The 24,576-nt window shown below is 38.6% G+C and overlaps 1 protein-coding gene across 1 annotated transcript in view; it reads left to right on the forward strand.

Moving 5' to 3' along the window:
• Nucleotides 1-14,708, forward strand: part of cpne7 (copine VII) — a 38,504-nt gene extending 23,796 nt beyond the window's left edge. Inside the window, exons 12-16 of the mRNA XM_042489400.1 lie at nucleotides 6,959-7,013; nucleotides 10,108-10,159; nucleotides 10,776-10,909; nucleotides 11,914-12,150; nucleotides 13,372-14,708. Of these exons, the coding sequence (XP_042345334.1) occupies nucleotides 6,959-7,013; nucleotides 10,108-10,159; nucleotides 10,776-10,909; nucleotides 11,914-12,150; nucleotides 13,372-13,524 (631 nt within the window). The 3' untranslated portion in view covers nucleotides 13,525-14,708. The remainder of the gene's footprint in view (nucleotides 1-6,958; nucleotides 7,014-10,107; nucleotides 10,160-10,775; nucleotides 10,910-11,913; nucleotides 12,151-13,371) is intronic.
• The last annotated feature ends 9,868 nt before the right edge of the window (nucleotides 14,709-24,576 follow it).

The following is a 24,576-nucleotide window of genomic DNA, read 5'->3' on the forward strand; positions in this document are numbered from 1 at the left end:
GGCTTCTTTTTTCAGCTTCAGAGGTTGCTGCTTGGTTAGGGATCAAGTCATTTGTTTCAGTGAGACTCTAGACTGAGTTACAGTTATAGAGAGCTTTTAAAGGATGTTTTTCAGTATCCAACAGGCCGTGCAGCTGATACAGCAGCATAAAAACATTGGCTTTGGGATTAACTCAATTTTAATATTAATAGGTTTTTACTCGCTTTAAAAAAAAAATGATTTAACTCCCATCCATTGAATACAGGCCTTATTCCCACTATTATGACCTTTCAAACACACACACACACACACACACACACACACACACACACACACACACATAGGTATATATAGACCTATGCCATTATATAAGCACAGTGTACTTGCTAAGACCACATATGGCTACACATGTAATACAGCATAAACACACACACACACACACACACACACACACATACACATTTATGCATTTTGCACATGCCTGTGCCTCTGCTGTTTGTAAGGACAGTGCTAACTGTTTTGCATGTGCTTCACAGTCTCTGTGCTCACGGTGGTGGCTGCCTGTGCCTGTGGATAGCTCAATGATACAGTCTCCTCTCAGCATCTGATGCAGTTTCTGGTCCCCTTTCTTAGCTTGCATAGGCTCATTACCCCGAACCACAGACGAGCACATGCAGAGAAAGGGGCTAACAACAGGATAGCAGGCACTTCAAAAAGAAGTGGGAGGCATTATGGCGGCTGGCAGAGTAACAGCGAGCTGTATAATCAGATGTAAAGACAGAGGAGGTGCAGCAGGAAGCCTGTTTGAGGAATCATTAAACACACTGAAGCTATTTGAACGAATTTGAATTTCAATGAAAAAATTCCTGTTAGTGTAAATATAAATACTGCTGATGTAGTTTTCAGATTTTGACATCAGTGACATGTTTTGTTTTTAAAATGACTAATTACCAAATTGAAAACAATTATTAAACATTGCGCAAATGTACAAAAAACTATTAATTATAGCAGGCAGGCTCACAGGTACTTGCTAATTAATGGTAAATAATTTAGAATATGATATGTGTCAGAGAAAGACCAACTCATCTATCGAAACTAAGCCAGATAAGGATTAACACGCTGACTCCTGATTTATGCAGATCCTCCTATTGAATATCAGGGGAGCACTGTCTAGCTAATTATAGCATCCAAGAGATAGCACTGGAGACACTGAAAACCTGCCTGAAAACTAGCAGCTCATCCTTGTAGCTTTATCATTTTTGTATTTACATATATACATGAGAGCATCATACATGGAAACATGCCTCTGGATGAACAGTGACGGAAAGTGTAGGCAGCCCTTTCCTCTTAGATTGGAATTGTTATTGAGGTGTAATACGTGGGCACGCAAACCTTTTAGCCTTTAGTGAATATAGGTGACGTGGGATTTTCGAGTCCTTGCAGAGGAGTGCATTATGGAGCTGGAGTGACTAGCTTTTGCCTGTGTGGGCAGAGGCTCATTTACCTTGCTGAGAGGGCTATTATAGCTGGCACATCTCCCCATGGCTTCTCACGTGTGCTGACAAAGTGAGAAAACAAGGACCAACATGCACTTCACAGCAGAATTCATATGACAAAAATGACTTATCAGTAGTCTTCTCTGCCCTATTTTCTGGGCAGAGGGTGCTGAAGAGATGGAGTTGTGTGATCTCTTGAGACACCTTAGAAATCAATTCATTAAGACCCCAAGGACAAATTTATTAAAGTATGGTAGGAGTTTGGAGGTCGAGATAATGAGCGGTGTACAATACACCTTGAGATAAAATTGGCTCAGCATGAATATCTTCCATCCCATTTGGAATATTTCCATTAAAATTCTTTCTTTATGCTAAATACAGTTCTTTGAATTGAAGTGAAATGAATAATTTGTTTTCCTATTATTTTGAATCCAAACAACATACCCCAGTGTGTTTGAAAGGTTACAATAGTGGGAGTAAGACCTGTATTCAGTGGATGGGAGTTATTTTTTGATGAAAATGGATGAAAAAAACAGTGGGTTGAAAAATATTACAGGTGAGTTAGTAGATAAGCCAATGTTTTTATGCTGTTGTATCAATTGCTGGACCTGTTGGACACTGAAATCTGTTAATTTGTTAGAGCATTATCACTGGAGTGTGTTTAGGTCTGGATACAGTGCAGCACATTATCCAGGATATGCGGAGAGGTTGCATTACAGGTAACAAAAGCTGGACACATTTGTGTGTTTTTGTTGTTGTTGTTGGAACAGAGGATAATGAGGTTAATCAAATATTTGCTCAAAATGGCCCATGCACCATTTCAAGTACTTGCAGCCACTGTACATACATTAATGCAAGGTTATAGTAAAAGACTCTAATGATCTTTTTCTCCTCCAAAATCCTTGTGGAACAACAACAACACCAATAATAATATTAATGCTAATAATAATGAAAGCCTCTGTTTTGGTGTTAGTTCATTACTAGTGTTGCTGCCACAACAGAGGCGGGGAGGGGGCTAAAGACCCGACATGACTCAAGCTGACTGTTGCGTCACCTCAGATCGCCCCGTGTCTCCACCAAAAAGTTGCACTTGAACACTCTGCAAAGACTTAAGCTGGCAGCCGACCAGATGTCTGCGCCTGCATGAGAGGATAAGTCTCCATGCCAGTAGAAGGCAATCATTTTTAATCATCATTCAAAAAGGAATCCATGAGACTGCCATGAAACTAGTTAGACAATTAGCACATTAACAAAATAATGCAAACATATTATATAATCTCACTCCTTCTTAACTTTGTTTATTTGCTTTGCTCTCCTCCGGTTTGCTTCTTGTGCACTAAATTGAACTGCCAATTAGAGTTATTTCTCTTACCATCAGTCTCTGCTATCTCTGACACCAATTCAACACGCTGACTTGGCTGAAAAAAAAAAGCAGAGAAAGGCTGATGAGAACCAACAGTGCAGAACACAGTGCAGAGACTAGAGTAACAGATGCACACTGACGGCTCAACTTTGACAAACAGCCAACCGTTGATTTGGTGTGTCAGGGCCTTAAAGGATAAAGATGACCCCGGCTAAAGCCCAGGGGGGCCTCTGCAAAGGTTGACCCGTAATTGCGACCAAATAATTGACAATATAAATCAGTTATATGTATTATTTACATGACAAATAAATGTATTGTTATCTTTAAAACACATTTGAACTTGTCATCTGAAGGTGAGAAACTAGACAGACTAGCCAATAAAACACATTATTGCTGGCTCACTTTTAAAGCTATCAGGTATCATATGAAACTCGAGGCATTCATTTGTGCCAGCCATTTCATGCTATTATGTTGGGAAAGGACTGTATAATGCTCCAAAGTTAGGCTAAATTTTGGGCAGGGAAAAATGCGCATTGTGTTTTTTTTAATGGTGTATTTTAATATTTCTGCATACTGGGGTTGGGTGGCGTTGCTGGAGTGGTTGTGGATGAAGCAGCCCCATGTCCCCCTGTTCATTATTCCTGTTTGTAGAACAACTAAAATTTACCAAAGTAAAGTTGCTTCTGTTAAGGGTTCACAGTTTTGAGTTTATTGTTCACACTGACAGTGTAAAAATCATCACTCTGCCAGCGTTTATATAAGTCCACACCCATCAGAGTTAATTAAACACTTATGATGGATCTGAAAAGCTGCCTCAAAGCCATATTAGCTCTATGAATGGACAAACAACTCTCCAATCAACACTTGTCAACACACCAAATAAATCAACACTCATTAACAATGTAAATTTTGCTGTGTACCCTTTGATGCACCCAAACCATGTCCAGTGAATTAAACACATCGCTTCATGACTCTGTTCAGCCTGAGATGTTATTTGTGATTGCTCTGGGCTGCAGGATTTGGGGTTGTTTTGTCACTCGTGAAGGCATGTACAGTAAATGGTCTGATAAGGGAGGCAGCCACTGAAGAAAGCTATCTGCAGGCAAGCATTCACTGATGTGGCTGAAAACATGCTGTGACAGCTCTGCTGCTTAATGACACAAATTCTAATATATTACAGTAAACACAAAGTGTTATCTGTGTATTTACTACACAGGATGTCCTTAAACTAGTCATACAGGGAGCTCAGAGGGGTACTCCAGGAATTCATTATGAAACTTGTTAAGGGACAAGAGACAGGTAAAAAAAGAGAATTGTCAAAACAAACCACAAGTCTCATAACACAGCCCTTTGTTAGATCCTCTCTGCCTGGTTAAAGCCAAGTGGCAAACTCCAGAGCTAAAAAAATGAAGCCAATGTGTAAATGTCAAAACTGCAGTTCTTACTAATGGCCACTTGAGGCTGGCTCCAGAAGCGAGTAAAACCCTGTAGATCCCCATGTTAAAATGCCAAACTCTACAGCAGAAATAAACACGTTTACAGCCTGATACTAAAATGGTTTTGGAGCCCATAGCTAATTTCCACGATTATAACAACTGTGCAGGGGTAAAAAAAAAAAAATTCTAATACCCCATATACATTTTATTATCAAGGCTTAAAGTCATGCATATTAAAGGGCGGGGCTGCTTCAGTGACAGGCTGTCTGAAAGTCGTTGCTAAAGTTTATGAGTCAGATCCATCCCTCGCTCCTCGATAACGTCTCCTCCAAACACAGTCAGTTTTTGCTCCAAAAAAACACAAGATGGTGACAACCGGAATGCTGGACACAAGGCCTCGAAAAAGGCAGTCTGCAAAGCAATGGGGGACGTCACAGTAGCTACATGTGTTAATTCACATAATCTATGGTAAAAGCTCATGTCTTAAAAAAAGAAAATGTAAAATCAGTAACACAGAAATAGGACTGTCAGAACAGAGAGGTGATAAAATGTGCCCAAAAGCTTTTTTGATGTGTTTTCCATCAAGGATTTTTAGACATTTTTACAGTAAATACCTGTAGAGGCCAATATAATAACAATTTGCCCATAACTTGATACAAAGTACAATAACACTCAATAATGTAATAAAATTTCCTGACTGATATCGTAATATCATTTTTACAGTGTAGGTTATTTTCCTGCACTTGCCAAAACAATTAGGCTGTGGGTTCACAGATATTTGACAGCAAACATTCTTGACACAAAGTGATGTTAACTTTGCCTCATCAATAAATTAATCAGGGATATAAAAAGCACCCAGAAAGCATACTTAAGTTAAATCAGTGTTTCTTGAAACTTTTTTGCTCAGTCTCCAGGTCACAACTAGAAAATCTGTAATTGGATCGCACCATCTGTGGGGGTGCAACTGAGCAAAAGTGTATACTTTTGAAAATACTTAATTTTCCCATTGATAGATAAGGTAAGGTAAACTTTATTGTCCCACTGGGAAAGTTATCTTGGACTCAAAGACGCTGCATCATATACAACATACACAATAGACACACACAGATAGACATAATACATACAAACACTTTCATTGGTCTGCCTGAATTCATTAATTTTATGAATAATAAAAGAAATAAAAACGAGAGTTTCAGATAATAAAAACCGATCAAATCTGACTGGTTAGATATAGTACACCATAACACAACCATAAAATGAGCCATAAAATAAGCCAGTTTCAAACAGGGATTTTAATTCAAAGCATCTTTGCCTAATAACAATGTACCACTTTCCATCCATTGTAAATGTCAAATGCTGCATAAAGCCTGAAGTTATCTTTCCTAACATGAAATCAGTATGAAATGGTTGTGTTTTCAGTTGGCCAACATGACACTGACAGTACTACAAATAACTTGCACACTTCACATGAGAAAAAAACAGTTACATCATCTATTTTTGAAAAAAAAAAAAAAAAGATCCACCTGAAAGGTATTACACTATTTGTAAAAATGTTATTACAAAATCAGCCAGGACATTTCATCATATTATTGGTCAAGTTATTGGGTTTTATTACATTTTCAATTACGTTAAGTGCAAATTTGGTCACATTTTCGGGAAATAATTGCATTATTGGATGTGTCATTGTCTTTTGTGGTGCATTTTATTTTTAAAATTGCAGTATAAGATTGAATTAATGCCAGATGAAAATGCTTCACAATGTCATTGAACCATCAAGTGGGTAACTGTTAAGCCTCGCTGTCTAGTGTATCTACACATACAATACTTCCTTTGAATACCTCAAGCATCACTTCTGTTGTTGTTGACAGCAGAAAATGCTGTATGGACTACAAGGTCCTTTACTTTAACTCTCTCTCTCTCTCTCTCTGCACGCATGTCTGACAGCAGCTCATACTACTAAAAAACAACCCTGCATCTTTTTAAGAGGAAAATGAGCTTTTGTCTTTTGATAAAAACAACCCTGTTCTGTCCATTTCACTTTAGGCTGCTTTTGGTAACTTAATTGCGCTGACAAGAGTCAACCACTCTTCAGCTGTGTTTGTAATGAATCCCCTATATATTCATGTACTGCCCATGCATACACTCAATAGTTCACAATAAAGTGAGATTTCTGACACTTGTGGATATAAAATGTGACGCATTGCATTGCGTTATTTTTAGCAAAAAACATTTTTTCGTTACACTTATACGAAAATAAAATAGCAGTGGGTAAATAGAGTGCACAGTTTGGTAAATAGGGAATGGTTTCAGACTCAGCCTTTGTCTTGTTATTTACACAAATCTGTGCACCCTGGCCTTTGACAAGGAGCACGCAATCCAGCGTAGCAGAGCCTCTTACAGTAATAGCTGCCCATCTAAGTGGTGTGATAAAAAATGGAGAGGATAAAGACTGTGAGAAGCTCTTTGAACAGGTGCAAATGCTGACTGCAGGGACCGTGGGACGGATTTCAAATTGTAATTCAAGCTTTTAATGTTTATGAAATGCAAACAAGCCGGGGGTTTACCATTTGAAATGTGAACAGATGGATATGCCATCAATATTTTTAAAATCACTGTCAAAAGGTATCCGAGATTAAACTGCAGAGACTGTAATATGTGACTGATCAATTTGTTTATCGTTTCAGTGACAAAAGATTTTCAGCATTGGGATTTGGTGCCAGAATCCCTCCAAATTATGAGGTTAGTATCGCTCGTCATATCTCTGCACTCCCTGTTTTTCGCTCATTCTAAACCTCCCCTTGATTCCATCATCCTGACCCTCCCGTCACACGAACCATATTATGCATACTGTATTTTCACATGCTTTGATGGAATCCTGGTATTTTCCACCACTCTGGCATTTAACGTCAAGCATCTGATTTCCATTACCTGTTTTATGACACAATTTGTCATTCTGTCAAAATTTCACATTTAAAACTAATTACTGAGTTTATTTTTATTCATAAGCCCCATATCTTAAAATATCAACTTGTCTTGAGAAAATAACATGTTCTGATGAAATGAAAACCCCATAGCCTTCATGGTTGATTTACATGAGAATTCATGAGTGTAAGAGTATTTGTTTAAGCAAATTGAACTTTGAGAACCAGAAGCCTTCGGTGATTCTGAAAAGAGCCCCGGGGGAGAGTCAGACATGTGAACAGTGAGCGCACGCACATGCACAGTTGAATCACCATGCTGTGAGGTAATTTAGCAGACCAGAACGGCCAGTATTTATTGTATAATTGTGCTATTCGATGTGACGATGTAAAACTCTGATAATTAGCATTTCAATCATGCAAAGATGTGTGGGTAAGTAAACACAAACTATTCATTTCTGAATTTACCATGACAGTGACTGCCCTGCAGGAGTTCAATGTATTCTATTTCATGCTGTTGCCACATTGTGGTGGTGGTGCAGGTGAATGCTAATTAAGCTATTAGACTAATCATGAAGTGCATCTGTGAACTCATAGGCTACACATTTGTGTAGGTTTGATAACGCTCTCTCAGTATGTGTCGATGTGAACTCTTGTGTCCTTATTATGCTTTATACATACAAGTGTGATTTGAAAACACATAATAAAAAAAGATCTGCGGTGTCGATTTGCCAGTCAAGGGTGCATTAGGTAGTAGGTTGTTTGAATTGATGGGAGGCTCCACATGTATTGCAATGGATGTGTCCTATTGTGTTTTATTAATTTAAACCCTCTGAAAACTTACAGCAGTCAAAGCTTAAGAAGAGAACATCTTTTTCTATCAGGTGTTGTTCATTGAAAGTTTAAGGGTGCTGACAAACCTGACTTGCTTTGTTTTGTTAAGGCGGACTCTGGTGTGTTTGCCCATTTGATACGGTTTGTTTGTTACTGGTGTCAGCGATGTCGATCATACTCCAACAGGGGCTTAAAAACCCCATCACAATGTTCCTCTTCAGGCGGTCTCGGTCCAGTTGTTTGCTTTCAAGCGGACTCGGGCATGGTTTGTTGGTGGTCTGAAAGTAAATGAGGAAGCAATCTATGGGACTTTTAGGATAGTAGATATTTCATTTTAGCATGAATTTCAAGCAAAACTACTATTAAATCCATCTTCTGATTGCAAAGTTGTCAGGATGAGATGTGTATATGATGCACATTAATTGGTAACCATGGTAACATGTATGCATGTGAGTGCAGGGCTTTTCCCCGAACAATCTAATGGTCAAAAGCACTTAAAACGGCAGCAAGTTATGCATGTATCCATGTACTCCACAAAATCCCCCCAGGTCAAACATTGTACAAGACGCTTCTTTATTGTATTTTTTCTACTTGTTAGTTATTAGTAATAACATGTGATTGATTTGAGGGCAAGTATTACAAATGCTCTTAATCAGCTACTTCTTTGTGGGCTCCTAGTGACGCTAGAAAACATGAGTACACATAAGTCTGTAAATGAATCAGACCACAACTGAAATGCAACAATGAATCAATTTTTCCCTGTTCTCTTCAAACCAGAGAGAAAAGACCAGACAAAAACACAAGTACAGAAATGTTTTAACTGAAATAACCCCAAATGACTTCCAAATTTGGTTGAAAATGTTGTGTTAACTCATTAGCTCATAGATTTTCAGGGCCTTTAAAGCTGTGTTTCTTTTGCACTGGTGCTCACCCAGAAAAAAAATATATTTTTCATGTACTTGAGCAAACATGCAAAGCTAAATAATGAGGTTGTAAATTGAAGGACTGTCAAACAGTTGCAGGAAAAGCACAGGTGTAAGTGTTCCCTATGAGCATGCAGGTGAACCAGCCTGTGCAAGACCAGAGCCTCACAACTGAAAATAAAAGGGAAGTCAGCCATTATTAATGCTATTAGTTACACCTGTGCAATCCATGTCAAACGCTCTGCCATGAAATAGGCCTGTTAAATGAAATACAAAACAAGATCCTCTTACTTGCATTGCCCCTATGCAAATGCTAAATGGTGCTCTGTATGACTGATTTCTCCAGGGCCCCTCATGTCTATCTATACAGTGACAGAATCCAGGCTGTTTATCATCACATTAAAGACAAAAATTACTTATAAAAAAGTAGCCAGCTGGAGAGGAGTCAGTTGTCACTGATCTGGCTGACAGTTGGTGCTTGTGGAAAAAAACGCTTGCATGTGAAAGGAGGTATCAAGAAGGGGATTTCATTTTGCCAATTAAACAGCTTTGAGATAAACAAAGTAAATCTGACATTTGGATGGCAAGAATAGACCCGATAAAAGAAGAGGGGGTGCAATCTCTTTTCAGGAAGCAGATATTACGCATATAGATTATGCTATAGCCTATGCTCATTACTGTATAGCGTGATGAAGTGATGATTCAGGATATAAGTACTTTTACCCAGATGCTGAAATAGATAATGTTTAAATTATGATTTTTTGTCTATGTTAGCCTAAATGCACACTGTTCCTGCCTTTATTAATTTACATGCAAAACTAATAATCTACAGAATCAGTGTATTAGACATTAACTCACTACTAAGTGATTGAATATACGTTATGTAAATTAATTTTCATGTAGGATCACAAACATTTCCCCATTTTAGTTTTGATCACTTAGCGTGTCCTTTTCTTTTTTTGATGAGGTCTGGGTTGTTTCAATTAAAAATTAATATAAAAATGACTCAAAAAATTGTAGTCAACAGTCCATGGAGAAAAGAAGTCCAGGTCATCACAGATTCCAAAAATGGAAGACTTTTTTTTTTAAGGGTACAAAGCATGCAGCCACTTTGGACACCAAATTCATTTTTGCAATGTTCTCTTTTCACATCCATAGGTATCTCATGACTTTGCCATCAATTTCAACCCAGAGGATGATGAATGTGAAGGTAAGGAAGGGCTTTGTACACGGATTTCCTTAAAAAGTGCATCTCTATGCTGATGATACTAGAGTTTGTTAGAGTAATTTGACAACACAGCTGCTTAAGTATCAGTATTAACCAGTAAGTCCCCCATAACAAAATTCAGGTACACAAATGATGATTATGCATCTTTCTCCAGTTTTGTACTTACTAACGAGTCAATCATGGAGTGCTTTTACATGAATATGAATAACTCATTGATGAGGATTATCTCAGTAATAAACAGAGCACAGAGATATCAGATTATTCCTATTCACCATGCAAATGAATAAGCCTGCTATGTTACCACAACCACAAATAAGATGGAGGAGCTTTTGATGAAAATATGCAGCCTCTTTCGTTACCAAAAAACCCCCCTCCATAAACGGGATAATGTGTATACATACATTCGTTTTTCATAATAGATTCTTTATGTCTTTATCTGTGAGGAAGAAAATTCAGGCATCTTATAATTCTTTGCGAGACTGTAGTGAATAATTCATCTGACCCTACTTCTTTTTAGCTTACGGTCACTTGTTTAATGACAAGTATTGATGACTGTATTGATGTTTCCTTCATTTTGCTTTGTGCTCTCTTTGATCAGAGATCCAAGGAGTGGTTGAGGCATACCAGAACTGCCTTCCAAAGATCCAGTTGTATGGCCCAACCAATGTTTCTCCCATCATTAACAGGATAGCCAAGCTGGCAGCAGGCGACGGCAACATTAAAGATGCGTCTGTGAGTGTCTCTTTATATACTCCATAAGTGATATATTGATGTACTACAAGCTTTGTTGAAGTGCGTCCCACTGAGTTCCCAGAGTGAGTCACCTCTGGTTCACCTCACTATTTATTATAATGATGCCCTGCGGCGCAAAAAAAAGAATGGGCCCATTATAGAACAAATTAGTATTCTTTAAATTATGAAGTGGAGTAGTACAGTGTCGTAGTGGTGGCATACTTTTTAAAGAGATATTTCCATATCATTGACCCTTTTTTGTTTTACAATTACCTCATGAACTGCTGTTAAAATCTGATTTAGCACAAATGGTTAATAGAGTTACCGTGCTCCTTATCTTTCCCCAATATCGCCTAGGGAGTAAGAACACAAGTCTTTCATCTATTTACTATCTTAAATTACCCACCGGCTGCAGAGACATTGTGTTCTAGACTATAACACTCATAATTGCGCTGACCTTCATTTTGATCAGTGAATGAGCTGCTGTAAATAATTAGACTCACAAGAAGCACATTCACACACTCTGGACAGTGAGTAACACGTGAACACAGTAAGAGTATCAACAAACTAACCACCACTCATGGGGCCAATCAGAAATGATTACAGTATATTGTGCCATGTTAATGTTGTTGTTATTCTTATATTCTCATATTATACTGCTCAGTGGTCACATGAAATTAATTTCAGAAAAGCACACATGCAAACACATGAGACGTCTTAGCTGTAGTTTGTGATGTAGTTTCAATGTCTTTTGCTTTTAATATCCTTCTTTTTGATCTGTTCTTGATCCCCTTGTTTTTGTATAACACTTCAACAAAGTCTCATACACACACATACTTATCTACTCAGTAGAGGCTGTAAAATTATCCAAGACAGCATGAAAGGCCCACTTCAGACCACAACATACACTGAGAGGTGTTCTTGCTTATAACCACACGTTGCTGTTAAAATTGGTTAATGTCAACATGGATTAATATGCACTGAAAGCTCTTATCTTCTTCCAGCGATACCACATCCTGCTCATCCTCACGGATGGTGTAGTGACAGACATGGCAGACACGCGTGAGGCGATTGTGCGAGCCTCCTACCAGCCTCTCTCAATAATCATTGTTGGTGTGGGCAATGCAGACTTCACAGACATGCAGATTTTAGATGGAGATGACGGAGTCCTACGCTCACCGAAGGGCGAGCCAGTCCTCAGGGACATTGTGCAGTTTGTGCCCTTCAGAGACTTCAAAACGGTCAGTTTTTCTCTCTGTCTGTCAATCTTCACTTGTTGACTTTCAGCTTCAACCCCACTCCTTCTGACTGCTGTGTTTGTGATGCTCATGCACATTAAATGTTCTTTTACATAAGCCCCCCACCCCCACCCCATAAGAGCAGACAGAAAGCTTTTGCTGGCAATGCCAGTGCCACAGATGGACATCATGGACGGGAGGAGATCCAGAAATTTGCTCAAACAAGAATGTATTCTTAATGTAGCTACACACAATCAGCAACATTTCAGCTGCACAATTATGTTATAACACTGTGTGTTATGTAGTAAATGTGGCATGTTCTAAACAGACATTTTTCCTATAGTATGTGTGATGTGCTATGCTTATATATATAGCTATAGTATATATTCAACATATAGACAGATGGCCAAAAAAAAAGAAGAAAAAAAAAAGAAAAACTGAATAAATGAGAGGTGAATTCGAACAAACGTGATGGGATGTGCACAGATGAGTATGAAAATCATGTGAATCATATGCTATGGTTGTCGTGTTTCAAGATTTTGCTCGTTTGTTCATCCTGCTTTATTCTGAAGGTCACTCTCCTTAAGTGTCATGGTTTGTTTTACTTCCTAATTTTGTCTGTTTCCCACCTGTTTTCTTACACTCCTGCTTTGCATCCGTCTCGTTAGTCCTTCCCTGTTCCAGAGCTTTCCCTGCACACCTGTTTTGTATTAGTCTTGTCTTCATTACACTCTTCTTTCTCACACAGTGATGTGTCTAGACCTGGCACATATGTACATTTTAAAAAATCATTTATTTTACAGGCCCTCTCATGAGTAATTAATTATACCCTTATGTTATGAGTTTTATGCCACTGCTTTTAAATATGCTTTATCAGCTTTTTTTTTTTTTTTAAATGTTGCTCCATGCGTACTAGTTTTAACAATGGCAAAATGCAAACTGTGCAAGACTTATTCATTTTTATGTGGCTCTTAGGGTCAAAGTAGAAGAGTCATTTTCCAGAGTCATAAACAAAGTTATTTTCTAATACAATGTGGGACACTGATGTACCACTTTTAATTTGCCTGAAGCAAAGAAAGCAGTCCCCTGATCTGTAGTCCCCTGATAAGGAAAAAAAAACCCAAAAAACCTAAAAGCTTTATTGGAAAATGCTCTGTATTTCTGATTAAAACAATATCTAACACTTGTTTTGACAACTCCAGCTGTTTTCTGTCTCTATTGCAGGCTTCACCTGCAGCCCTGGCCAAATGTGTTTTGGCAGAGGTGCCCAAGCAAGTTGTGGAGTACTACAGCCATAAGGCCATCTCCCCTATGTGTCCTATGAGGGACTTAGCAACCCCCATCCTCAGCCCAGTCGCCACCACCCCGACAGAATAACCACGCACCCTGCTCTTGGGACCAAGCTTTGCCCACAGCACCAGTCCAACAAACTGAGAGGGAGAAAGGACGCATGCCTCGTGTTTTTTGGACTAGGACTGAAGAGAAAATCTTTCTAAATGTGTTGTAACTCATTTATTTCATTCTTTGCACCTATCAAAGTGTTTACACAAGGACAGTACGACAGAGGCTGTGGGTTACATTTCTCTGCTCAATGTGGATCCGGCGCTTCTCCCTGGCTGTGCAAGCCACAACCACCCAGCTGTTTCAGCATCATGAGTCCTAGAGGATTGTGTTGCCCCCCTTATGCATGCAGGCCAGTCCCTCAGCGCTGATCCTTCACTCAGATGCAGGCTTATTATTACTCACTGCCCATGAAATTCAGCACCTCAACTGTCTGTTATGTTACTGTTTTCCTAATATCATATCTTCAGATCATTTTGAAGATGCACTGTACAGTACTGTACATGGCAATCACAATTAGACTTGAAAACTTGAAAATACTGACAAAGTTTTATCCAGATGTTATAGATGGTATAGAAAAGAGATATTGCATTCAGACATGCTTGTATTATTAGACTGACCTTCCCTTATATACCAATTTTGGACATATTTTGGATTATGATATGACAATATTTCCAGACATACACAGATGACAATTTCAAATCAATCTATCATGAACTGACTGACGGAATGAACTAGCGACAAATCTTTAACAAGCTCTAATCTATTGTTTAAATTGAAAGCTCTATTCCCAAGGACACCAGCCTTTCTCAACAAACCAAAACATGCAACCTGGTCAACTGAAGAAAATGTTGGTGTTTTATATTTTTGCAAACTACAAATACATCACATTTGTATGTTTCATATGTATTATATCAATGTCTTTAAAGTGACATAGTTCTGATTACATGTATAGCTAGCGAGCTAGCTTGAGATGGATGAGATGATGGATTTTGTGTGACACTTTGACAAGCCAGATGCCAAGCAGCAGACCCTTTGCTGCATTTGTGGTGCAGCAATTGTGCCGACCAAACTGGGTATTTTAAGCTGAAAAGCAATCTTTTCTCAACTGTAATCGATTTTATTTGCATAAACATAACCATATGTTAAACAAAGCATTGTTGAAGTGTAAAGAAATGTAAAATTTTATTATCCACTGCTACGGGCAAATGTTACATATCTGTGGTTTGCAGAAATGTACAATGTCAACATTTATTGTGGCAATTAGATTGAAAAAGCGTCCTGTCTGCTCCAACGTGAACAATGAATGACACCACCCATACATTGTAAATACAAAAGCAAGCAATTCAGAGTGTGTTTGGCAGTTAGCAGGTACAGGTTGCCAAGTTTGTGTATTCTGTGTAAAAATCTAATACCCTGTTAATTAGGCCTTCTTCAAAACCATGTGAGGAAACAGCCCTGTCAGACCCCTTCATCATGTACATCTGTGAAACTGCAAGTGACATAACAGGAGCAATGTGTGATAGTTGAGCTCTTTGTATGCTTCTTTCAGTTACAAGAGGGAGCCAAAAAGTCATGGCGAGACAGAATAATACAGTCAGGTCATCAGCTGGCAAGTTGAAGGAGAATGTATGTTTGGTTTGCTGTGCAGAAACAAAAGTTGCAAAGAGCTGCCTTTTCTGAGGTCATATGTAACAAAGCCCAAAAAACATCTTTAATTAAGAAAAGATGTACGATCACACTCTATTTTTGGTCTTTTGTCAGGTGGCTATAGTATAAGTTTTGAAAATCATATGTCATGTCAGGTGAATTCTCTCCTTTTTGTTTGTTATTGCTGTCATCCCTCAGCCAGCCGTCATACAGATTGCACTCACGTTTTCTGCTGTATGTTTAATTATTTTTGTCCTTTCTGCTGCTTTTTGTATTATATATAGTTCCACTTGATGTTTCATAAGGGATTTAACTGGTGACTGCACACTTTAGATGCAATGAAAGCACACAGCTGATCATAGTGAATGCTGTAAAACACACCGCGATGTTCATAAAACCAGCTCTGGAATGTTGCATATCAGTTATATTTACATCAGAATATATTAAAATCTGAAAAATGTATCATTATTACCAAATCTTCTCAGTGATCATTAAAAGGTTTCTTACCATAAAATAAGTAGTAAATATTTGCTCATCATTGCACATGTGCATCTCCAGAACAAACTGTTCTGTGAATTCTTTTCATTTCCAAGAAGCTCTTGCCTGAAGAATCGATATTAACATGAGACACTGCGTTTGGTTTTTCTGCTGTTCTATTGCGCTTTACAATATTCAGCACATTCAAAAAGATGTAACCTTCACTTTCATTTACAGTGCCAGGCTGTGTCAGATTGTCGCCATAGTGCTGTGTTGCCTGGAGCAAGTCAGACAAAGCTGTCTCATGTTTTCACCTCAGTGTTTTCCAAAAGAACATATTAACACTGCGGAGGCTGAGGTGCATCCTCTCACTCAGACTGACTCTGACATGCAGAAAATGCAAGTACAAATACAAAAATACAAATGCTAATTTTATAAACATGAAGGGAGGGATAATGTGTTTAAGTCACATGTGACGTACATTTTTAAAGTGTGTGTGAGAGTTTATTATCAAGCATCATTAAAAAAAATTTTTTAAACTCATAATTGACTTAAATGAAATATAAAGCCCAACAAGTCTTACAGTTCAAGCCCTAAGTTAGATCAATATGCTGTGCGCAGCTGTACAATAAAATAAGTAAAAAGTTTCAGTAAAGTTGCCGTAAGTTGAGAAAACTGCAAGGCCACAAAAAATTCACAGGGATTGCCTGAACTTGTGTTTCAATCGAAACATTGTGAAATCCTGGAGGGACTACTTAATACTGTTTGGTTTCTGATGGTGCAGCCTAGTTATGACTCTAAACTTTGTGCTTTAGCTCAGTGTTTTTTGCATTTATTCTATATGGTGTATTTTTTTCTGAATGACTCTGTATTGTGACTAATTCACTTGGCCAAAAGCCACCAAATGTGTTAGAAGAATTTTGCATTTAGAGTAACATTAACATACACATGCACATCCCCCCCCCCCCCCCCCCCCCAAGCTCCTTAAATATCAATATGACTTTGATTTGTTCTCTACAGCCTCAGCATCCTTCCACAGCTTTTCTAAACTATTGACTTTACATGAAGGCACCTAAACACAGTAAGCTCTGCTGTTGGCTGCTCTCTGAACCCTTTTGAAGATCACAACTATTGAGGATTCAACTGTGGATCACACAATGAGAGCTATTGATTCAGCAGGCTGAGATTTGCAGTTTGGTTACTTGAATGTAAATGATCTTAGAGGGACTTGGATCCCATGACTCCATGACTGAAGTTACAGGTGATGTTATGAGATTATTTACTGAGAAACAATAATTAGGTTTTGCACATCTTAATACAATCATTAAGGAGTTTGGGAGGGGATGTTATCCTCCTTTGTTAGCAAAATAACCAAAATGCATCCCCTTGTTAACCCAGATGCTGCTCTATTTGAACCCAGATTTGAAACTGTCTCACTTGATAAGAAATAAAGATTTACAACACAAAGTGTGACCAACAAGTTGCCATTCTCAAATGATAATTACTGTCATAAAAAAACTAAACCATTTATCCATTTAACCAGCTTTGTGCTTTCCTGCAAACCTTTAGAGGCTACCTGTTCTAACTACAGTAAATAAGGCAGGAAGTGCAGATATCATCCAATATGTATTTCCCCCAATTGCAAATCAGCACACATATTAATATCCAAAAGGCATTAGCACTTCTTTCCCCACTATTACCTGTATCACCTTATTGCTACTTTGCCTCAGGTTATTAATTACACCAGCTCAAATGGTTCATTAGCCTGTACTCTTAACACTTTTATGAGATCACAATTGATAGATGACCTCAGAATATACAAAATGTAATGCCTTTAGTCAATAAGGATTAAAAAAACTTCTTTTAATCAAATAAGTGATACAAAAATGCCAAAATTAGTCTTTTCTTGGTTCAAACATAAAAAAATGAGCCATGTAAACATTCCATGCTTTCCCTGGGTTACAAAATACATTAGATGTCATATGGTAATATATGCTAAACAGTGATGCATGGGTCTTAATGCCTCGCCAGATTTGCCTCAAACAACTTTTTATACCCTTTCATGAAAGTTATTTTTAATTCTTCCTTATTGAGTGACGCATTTCATCGCCATTAATCATGTTTGAAGTATTCAAAGAATATCATTATGTGCTTGTGTGTGTCGTGTGCACAGCTATTTGGTGTCAACGCTTTAAAAAGCTTCACAAAAACAAGGGGAAAAAAACTATGTTCATGTTTTAATGGGAAACCATCATTTGTGTTACAATGGTGCAACAACAGTTCGCTGAAACACTGGAGACAATAACATCGCAGTTCATGGGGCCATCTAGAACTGCGGATTAAAAAAAAGCTGGGAAGAATTCACAGAGCTGCTTATTTCCTCTTATCTATACTTGCACCATTGTCTGACAAAATTAACAAGTCATAGGTTTTACACTACACTGATGAAATTTCTCATAGACCCCCCCCCCCCTCTCTTTCTCCATCCACTGCTAATCAGGACAAGGTTTACAGCTCATAACACTAAAATGCAACTGGTGTAACTGCAGGCCGTGTGGGCGAAAAGCAACCCATGCATCATTAGAAATTATTTCATTTCTCCAAAAGCAAGAAAGAGATTTATTGCATGCTTACTTTTATTGTTAAGCTGTGCTGTGCAGTCTTTCTTTTGGGTCTTATGATATGCTAATATGCAAGCCTGCATTTGCAGAAACCTCTGTTCTTGTAATTTAATGCTCTGTCTTGCAGTTAGGCAAATAAATCTAATCATTCAACTGAATATGTCTCTGTGATTTGTTGTGATATTGTAGAAGTTTTTTTTTTCTCAAATATTTCACCTGTCTGCCTTTGTCACCCAGTTTTCTCCGAATCATTGCTCACCGCTGCATAAGAGGAATGAGAGAGAAATGGGAGAATGATACTGATGAAATGTAAGTTACGCTATCATGTACAGATTTGCCCTGTGTGGTTTTGCTTATGATGCTGTGAGTACTTACTGCATGGGAAGAGGGACTGAGCCTACTCTTTAATTCCATCAGACAGCTCCTTTCATTTAACGGCTATTGTTGAGAGCACTGAATAACGGTTGTTTCCATGGTGACACCTACTTGTGGGGAGACGTAGACCTTCATTTTTGTCAAATTCAGGGACAAAGATGCAGGATGTGGCGAGGGCTCTGGGAGGAAGGCCATTCGCGCACATTATTATTACTATGAAAAAGATGAGATTGCGATGGCTGCTGTCCTTTGCAAGGCCACCGAATGTCCAGCGGGGCTGTGAGCCTCAGGTGAGCTGTGTGTTCAGCGTAGACACTTCCTCTCCTCTCACTCGCCTATAACCCCTTTTGTGCCCGGCTGACTGATTTATGGCCACAATTAAAGAACACTCACCGCCACTTAACATTCACTGGCAATGAAATCAACAGCAGGTGTGCTCCCTGGGACAAGGTGCTGTTGTTTAGTGGAATCATCTCATTGCCTCCATGTTATCAGATTACCTTTAATGCCTTTAAACACAGCTGGGCTTTCTGAACACTAGTACGGCTGGGAGGTCTAGCTGGAGGCACTGTAAAAACAGGAAAGACAGAGGATTCATTTGTTTTATTCTCAGTGGCTGGCTGCTTAATGTCTGCCAGTAATGAGGAAATGACTAATAAGAGATGGAGAATGGGAAATCTCAGTAGTAATTAGCTGTCTCCTCCTTCCCCCAGGGGAACAGTACATACCTTTGAAATGCCAGCTCCTCTGATGCTTTCTCTCGTATGTTTCTCTCCCAGTCACTCTGTGCGTTTACTGTACAGCACATATATATATATATACACACCTACACAAACACACTTTGAAGAATGAAGTGGAGAATACGTTCCAAATAAATAATGAGGCTTTTGTGACAGGCACCTTGGCGGTGTGCAATGTGTTAAATATGTAGCACATTACAAAAAGGAACTATACATTTCAATCATCGTTGTTGATTAACAAGTTTGCATGCATGATTTCTCTATGTGGGATGTTGTTTCTTTTTGGCTGCAACATGGATAAAAAGCCCAAGACAGCTTTCCCACTCTGTTGAGCAATAAATTGGTTTTCATAATTATTTTCAAATGATGCAGTGTTCCAAGTCTCCAGCAGCTTTCGCAGTGCCCTTGGTCGATCGTGCATGCAGAGAGCTTCACTGTAGTGAGTCTATTGAAATATGTCAATAGATGAGTCACCTAGAATCAAGAGACACACACGCTGCTAAAAGATAAGCCACGGCTCAACAGAAGGGACTGTAGTTCTGAGTTTTAGTCGAGTTCAGTGTGCAAACTATTAAGTATTAAGGGGAGCTCACTATCATGGAGGGGGGACTGACTGTGACCCTTGATGAAGGAACATTCATAGTTACATGTAGGTCTACTTGCTTTATGTTGGGACCATAAAATGTTAAAAAGACAGACATGACAGCTTCTCAAAAGTGAAGCCAAAACATCCTGTACTGCTGGTGGCTGACAGCACTATAGGTCATAAACTGCGCCTTTTTTGACTGAGGGGATCAATAAGGAAGTTGTGTTTTTTCTGATTTTTGAGTTTAAGTAAGTGAAGTTTATGATATTGCACTGCCACAGTTCAATGGTGATGTCAAGTATAGTATGCTTACAGGTATCTTCAATGAAGAAAATGAGTGATAAGTTCACGCTCATACATGATTCATACACCAATAATTGTCATGATCTTCTGGGGCTTTCTGTTTGTGTGATGTTATTAATTTATGTTTAATTTGTGTCCTGTTTATTGGGTGTTGTCTTTGTAGATTCACTCCTCATGTGACATGTATGGTTTTCCCATGCCCTGATTAGTTTCAGCAGTCCCTCACCAAGTCTGCAATCCACTCACCTGATCTCACTTCCCCAATTAGTGTCTCTCTACTTTAACCTGCACATTTCCTTTGTTCTGTGTCAAATTATCTGCTCATTCTCCCTTGTGGTTTCCCTGTGGTCTTGGTTTTCCCTGCACACCTGTCACCCAGTATAACCCACCACACCCTCTTCTCTCCATAGCCTATCCTTGTGTTTCCCTCCTTATGCCAGTCCCCGTCTACTCCAGCTGTGTCTTGTCCTTCTGATTAGCGCTCTGTGTATATATACCAGTGTTTCCCTTTCCCTTGTCTTGGCTCCTTGTGATTGAAGCCAGACAGTTATGTTTTGCCTTTTCTTGCCTGTTCCCAGAGTCTAGTAATAGTTATTTTCTTCATGTTCCTGTTGTTTTGTTGTTGGTTTTGCACTTGAGTTCACCTGCCTGCAATCACTATGAAAATACTAGCTGAACTGTATGCATGATCCATGACAATGAAGATACAGGGGAGAAAAAAAGGAAACGCATGACAAATTTAGCAATTATCAGTATTTTAGAAAAAAACAAATAAACAAACTGTGTTTTCAGGGGAGCTCATGTTGTCTTAGGAGGAGCCAAGCTCCCCCTGGCTTCCCTGTAGTTTGCACTTTGAGTAACTTGACCTGGAAAACCTAAACACCATCAAGCAATGTCTGAACATAGCCTTGCATTGTGACTTGCTTTGCACTCCACTCACCTCTTGTCTTGTCTATCTCACACACACATTTCCATTTTCACATTCATTTTGTGATTCAACTTATTCATTGTCACTGCTTGAGAAGAAAACAAAAGCCCTGACTATCAGCATTCAATATGAGTTTTCCCATAACATGAAAATTTAAGTACATTTCCTCTACATAATACTGGAGGAAATTAAAAACAAGAGTAAGAGTCCACAGCCCCACTAGTAGCTCTGTGAGACTGCACAGTGTGCTTTGAGACAAATGCTGTCATCAGCATGTTAATATGCTCACAATGACAATGCCAAAATAGAGATTTTAGCAAGTATGTTTACCACCTTACCACTGAAGTTTAGAGTGTTATCCAGATTAGGAAGAAGTAGTCAGATCTTTTACTTGAGTAAAAGTAGCAATACTGCACTGTAAAATACTCTTAAAATGAAAAGTCCTGCACTTTTATTGAAGTTTAGTACAAGAATATTAGCATCACAATATACTTAAAGTACTAAAAGCAAAAGTAGGCTCTATGCAGAAAGGCATGTTTCAGAAACATACATTTTATTGTTGAATCATTATTACTGATGCATTCATATGAAGGCCTACATTACTTTAATGTTGCAGCTGGTAAAGGTGGGGCAATTTCATTTACTCTATATATACTGGATGGCTGAATATGTATTTATGTTTGTACGCTTACCATATAGAACTTTTTTTTTAAAGGATTTGTAATTTCCCATTTTTGCAGCCACCTGAATGCATCACCTGACCTGGCATCTCAGGATACTCTCATTAAGGGCAGGTGCAGGAAATTAGTCAACAGGGGAAACACAGAAGAGTACACAGTCTTTAACCGCCATGTTTTTTGGTCAAATCTCATTTTTATTGTTAAGTCCCATTTTCCCCCCATTTATTTGTGCATTGTTTTTGAAAAGGCCTGTTTTATTTTGGGGCAATTTGATTTTGTTTACGCACAACAATCTGACAAATTACTTCAGCATCGGACAGCAACTCTCCTTACAACCTGCAAATAACTGACTCCTGAATAACCCAGGATCATCAAACAAAAAGAGTGAGTAACCAAATACAGCGAGTTGGTCATATCCCATGACGTCTGTGGCCAACTTTATCAAGCTGATTCAGAAGCCACAATACCCTACAATAATGAGTTTATTTACATTTTGTATCAATAATCTGAATTTGCAAAGTAACAAGTAGCTAAAAGTGCCTCTGCAGTGTATAAGTAGAAAGAGAAAGAAGTATAAAATGAAAATACTCAAGTAAAGTACAAGTACCTCAAAAATGTATTTAAATACAGCACTTAAATGTATTTAGTTACTTTCCACCACAGGTGTTAGCATGCTAAATATGCAAAATAAGCTCTGCACATAAAATAGAGCTGAGGTTTATGGGAATTTCATTTGTTTTGCAAGTTGCAACTTTTTATATATTGATTAAGGTGCAGAATAAAAAGTTCAGGGATCATCAAGTTATTACAGTTTTTCTGGGGCAGTCCACCTAATAGTCAAGTTGTTTTACTCAAAAACCACAAGTTGCAATGTCATGGTGACATTTGAGGAAATGTCTGCAGAGCACCAAAGTCAGCTGCATTCATGCATTCAGTTTTGATCTCCCAAAATGACGATTTGCATCCAGCAAAAAGTTTCTGTGAAACAGAAAATATGTAAATACCACTATGGAATTGTTTCATTTATATATTAAAATGTAAACAGGACAAGCTTCCAGAGGGGAACAGTACTTTGGACTGACGTGTAGCAGTGTTCGCTGTTTCACAAAGAGGGTCTCTATGAAAAAGAAACTGCCATCCTCCCCTCAAAAACACAGAAGAATTAACAGCCTTTCAGACTGCTGGAGATTCAGATGTGGCTCAGTGACTTTGTGCCCCAGTCTCCTCTGTCTTTGTCTCTGACATCCACAGACATAGATATTTAATTAGACTCTAGAGTGCCTTGTTGGCCAGCTGGACTATTCTCGACTCTCTACGGCAGCCAGTCGCTGCTTCATGAACCACCTTCCATAATTGCACAACTTTGACTGTGGGCCTGTCCCACTGACAAAACCTCCCACTCTTCTCCACCTCCCCACGCATCCCTTAACTAACGTGACATTAAACAGTAGATCCACATGTGGGAATCTCTCTTGCAGCTCAGCCACAGAACCTGGTGGTAATTACTACAGAGAGTGAGCAGGCACCCTGGGAGTTGGATGGAGACATTCGTATGGCAACATTTTCTGGGTTACACTTACAGCAGCAGTCATTGTCTTCCATTTCTTGTAGAACAAAGCAGCCAGAGGGTCTGTGTTTAATACATCATAATTATATAACATAATTCTTGAGGACTTAAGACTGTACGGATGCTAGTTAGAGATGAAATCCAAAACTTTCTTCTGCAAAATATGATCTTTATTTCATACCATTGTTCTTTTGCCCTCCACAGATACCCCTTTTTTCACCAGATTAACTCTGGTTCTTTAACTGGGTTTTTTTCAGGATTTTTGGAATCTTGGTGCTATCTATCAAGCCTTTTCTCCAGTTTTGAGTGCGTAATCAAGGAAGAATCATCAATGGAGGGCATTGCACAATGCACAACAGAGGTTAACATTTGTAGCAAGCAACATATCTTTATACAACTGGTTGCATAATATCCTACAAAAATGCTCACACAACGGTAAGAGCTTAAACCTAGAGAAGGTACATGTTACCTTATAGATCAACTATGACCCCTTGACAGTAAATCGCCAGCAGTTGGACCTTAAGGATCATAAATGGACCCCAACTGTATCTGGTTATCTGACAGTGTATGATATTCTACAAATTAGAAGCCATAAATGATGCTCAGTCCTTAACATAAAGTTATGTATTTAATGTAAGGTTACATTAGCCCTGTGTTTTATGGCCCATCCACCCTTCTCAACCTGCCTCTTAACTGAGTCGCAGTGTTCCAAAATGCGTTGGTTTTGCATGAACCAACAGGCTTATCATGAAGGTGAATATGTATGAACGGTGCATTACTTTTCATAGAAAAGCGTACAAATAGTGCATGAGAATAGCCTGTGGCAAGATGGTGGACTGCTCCTTGTGAGCTTTAGTTCTGTTATCACAGATAATTGTTTTTATTTCATCTTAATTCCTTAAAAGATCAATTATTAGAATTCATTAATATAAGTTGATGGAAGGTTTCCATGTTTGTTTCACATTCACATGGATTTTGGCAATTAATGTTATTCTATGCAAGCCTATGATTTTTGTTATATAAGGCTATGCAGGGACACCCAGTTGTGTTTGCTACATTCAATACGTTTTGGGCACACTCGACCAAATGTATGCTATATACTTTTTGTTTATGGAGTTTGGCTGGCTGTCTAATTCTTGTTAAGGACACCAGTGGGGGGAC

This window comes from Plectropomus leopardus, chromosome 1 (assembly GCF_008729295.1).
Source record: "Plectropomus leopardus isolate mb chromosome 1, YSFRI_Pleo_2.0, whole genome shotgun sequence".
NCBI classification, from domain to species: Eukaryota; Metazoa; Chordata; class Actinopteri; order Perciformes; family Serranidae; genus Plectropomus; species Plectropomus leopardus.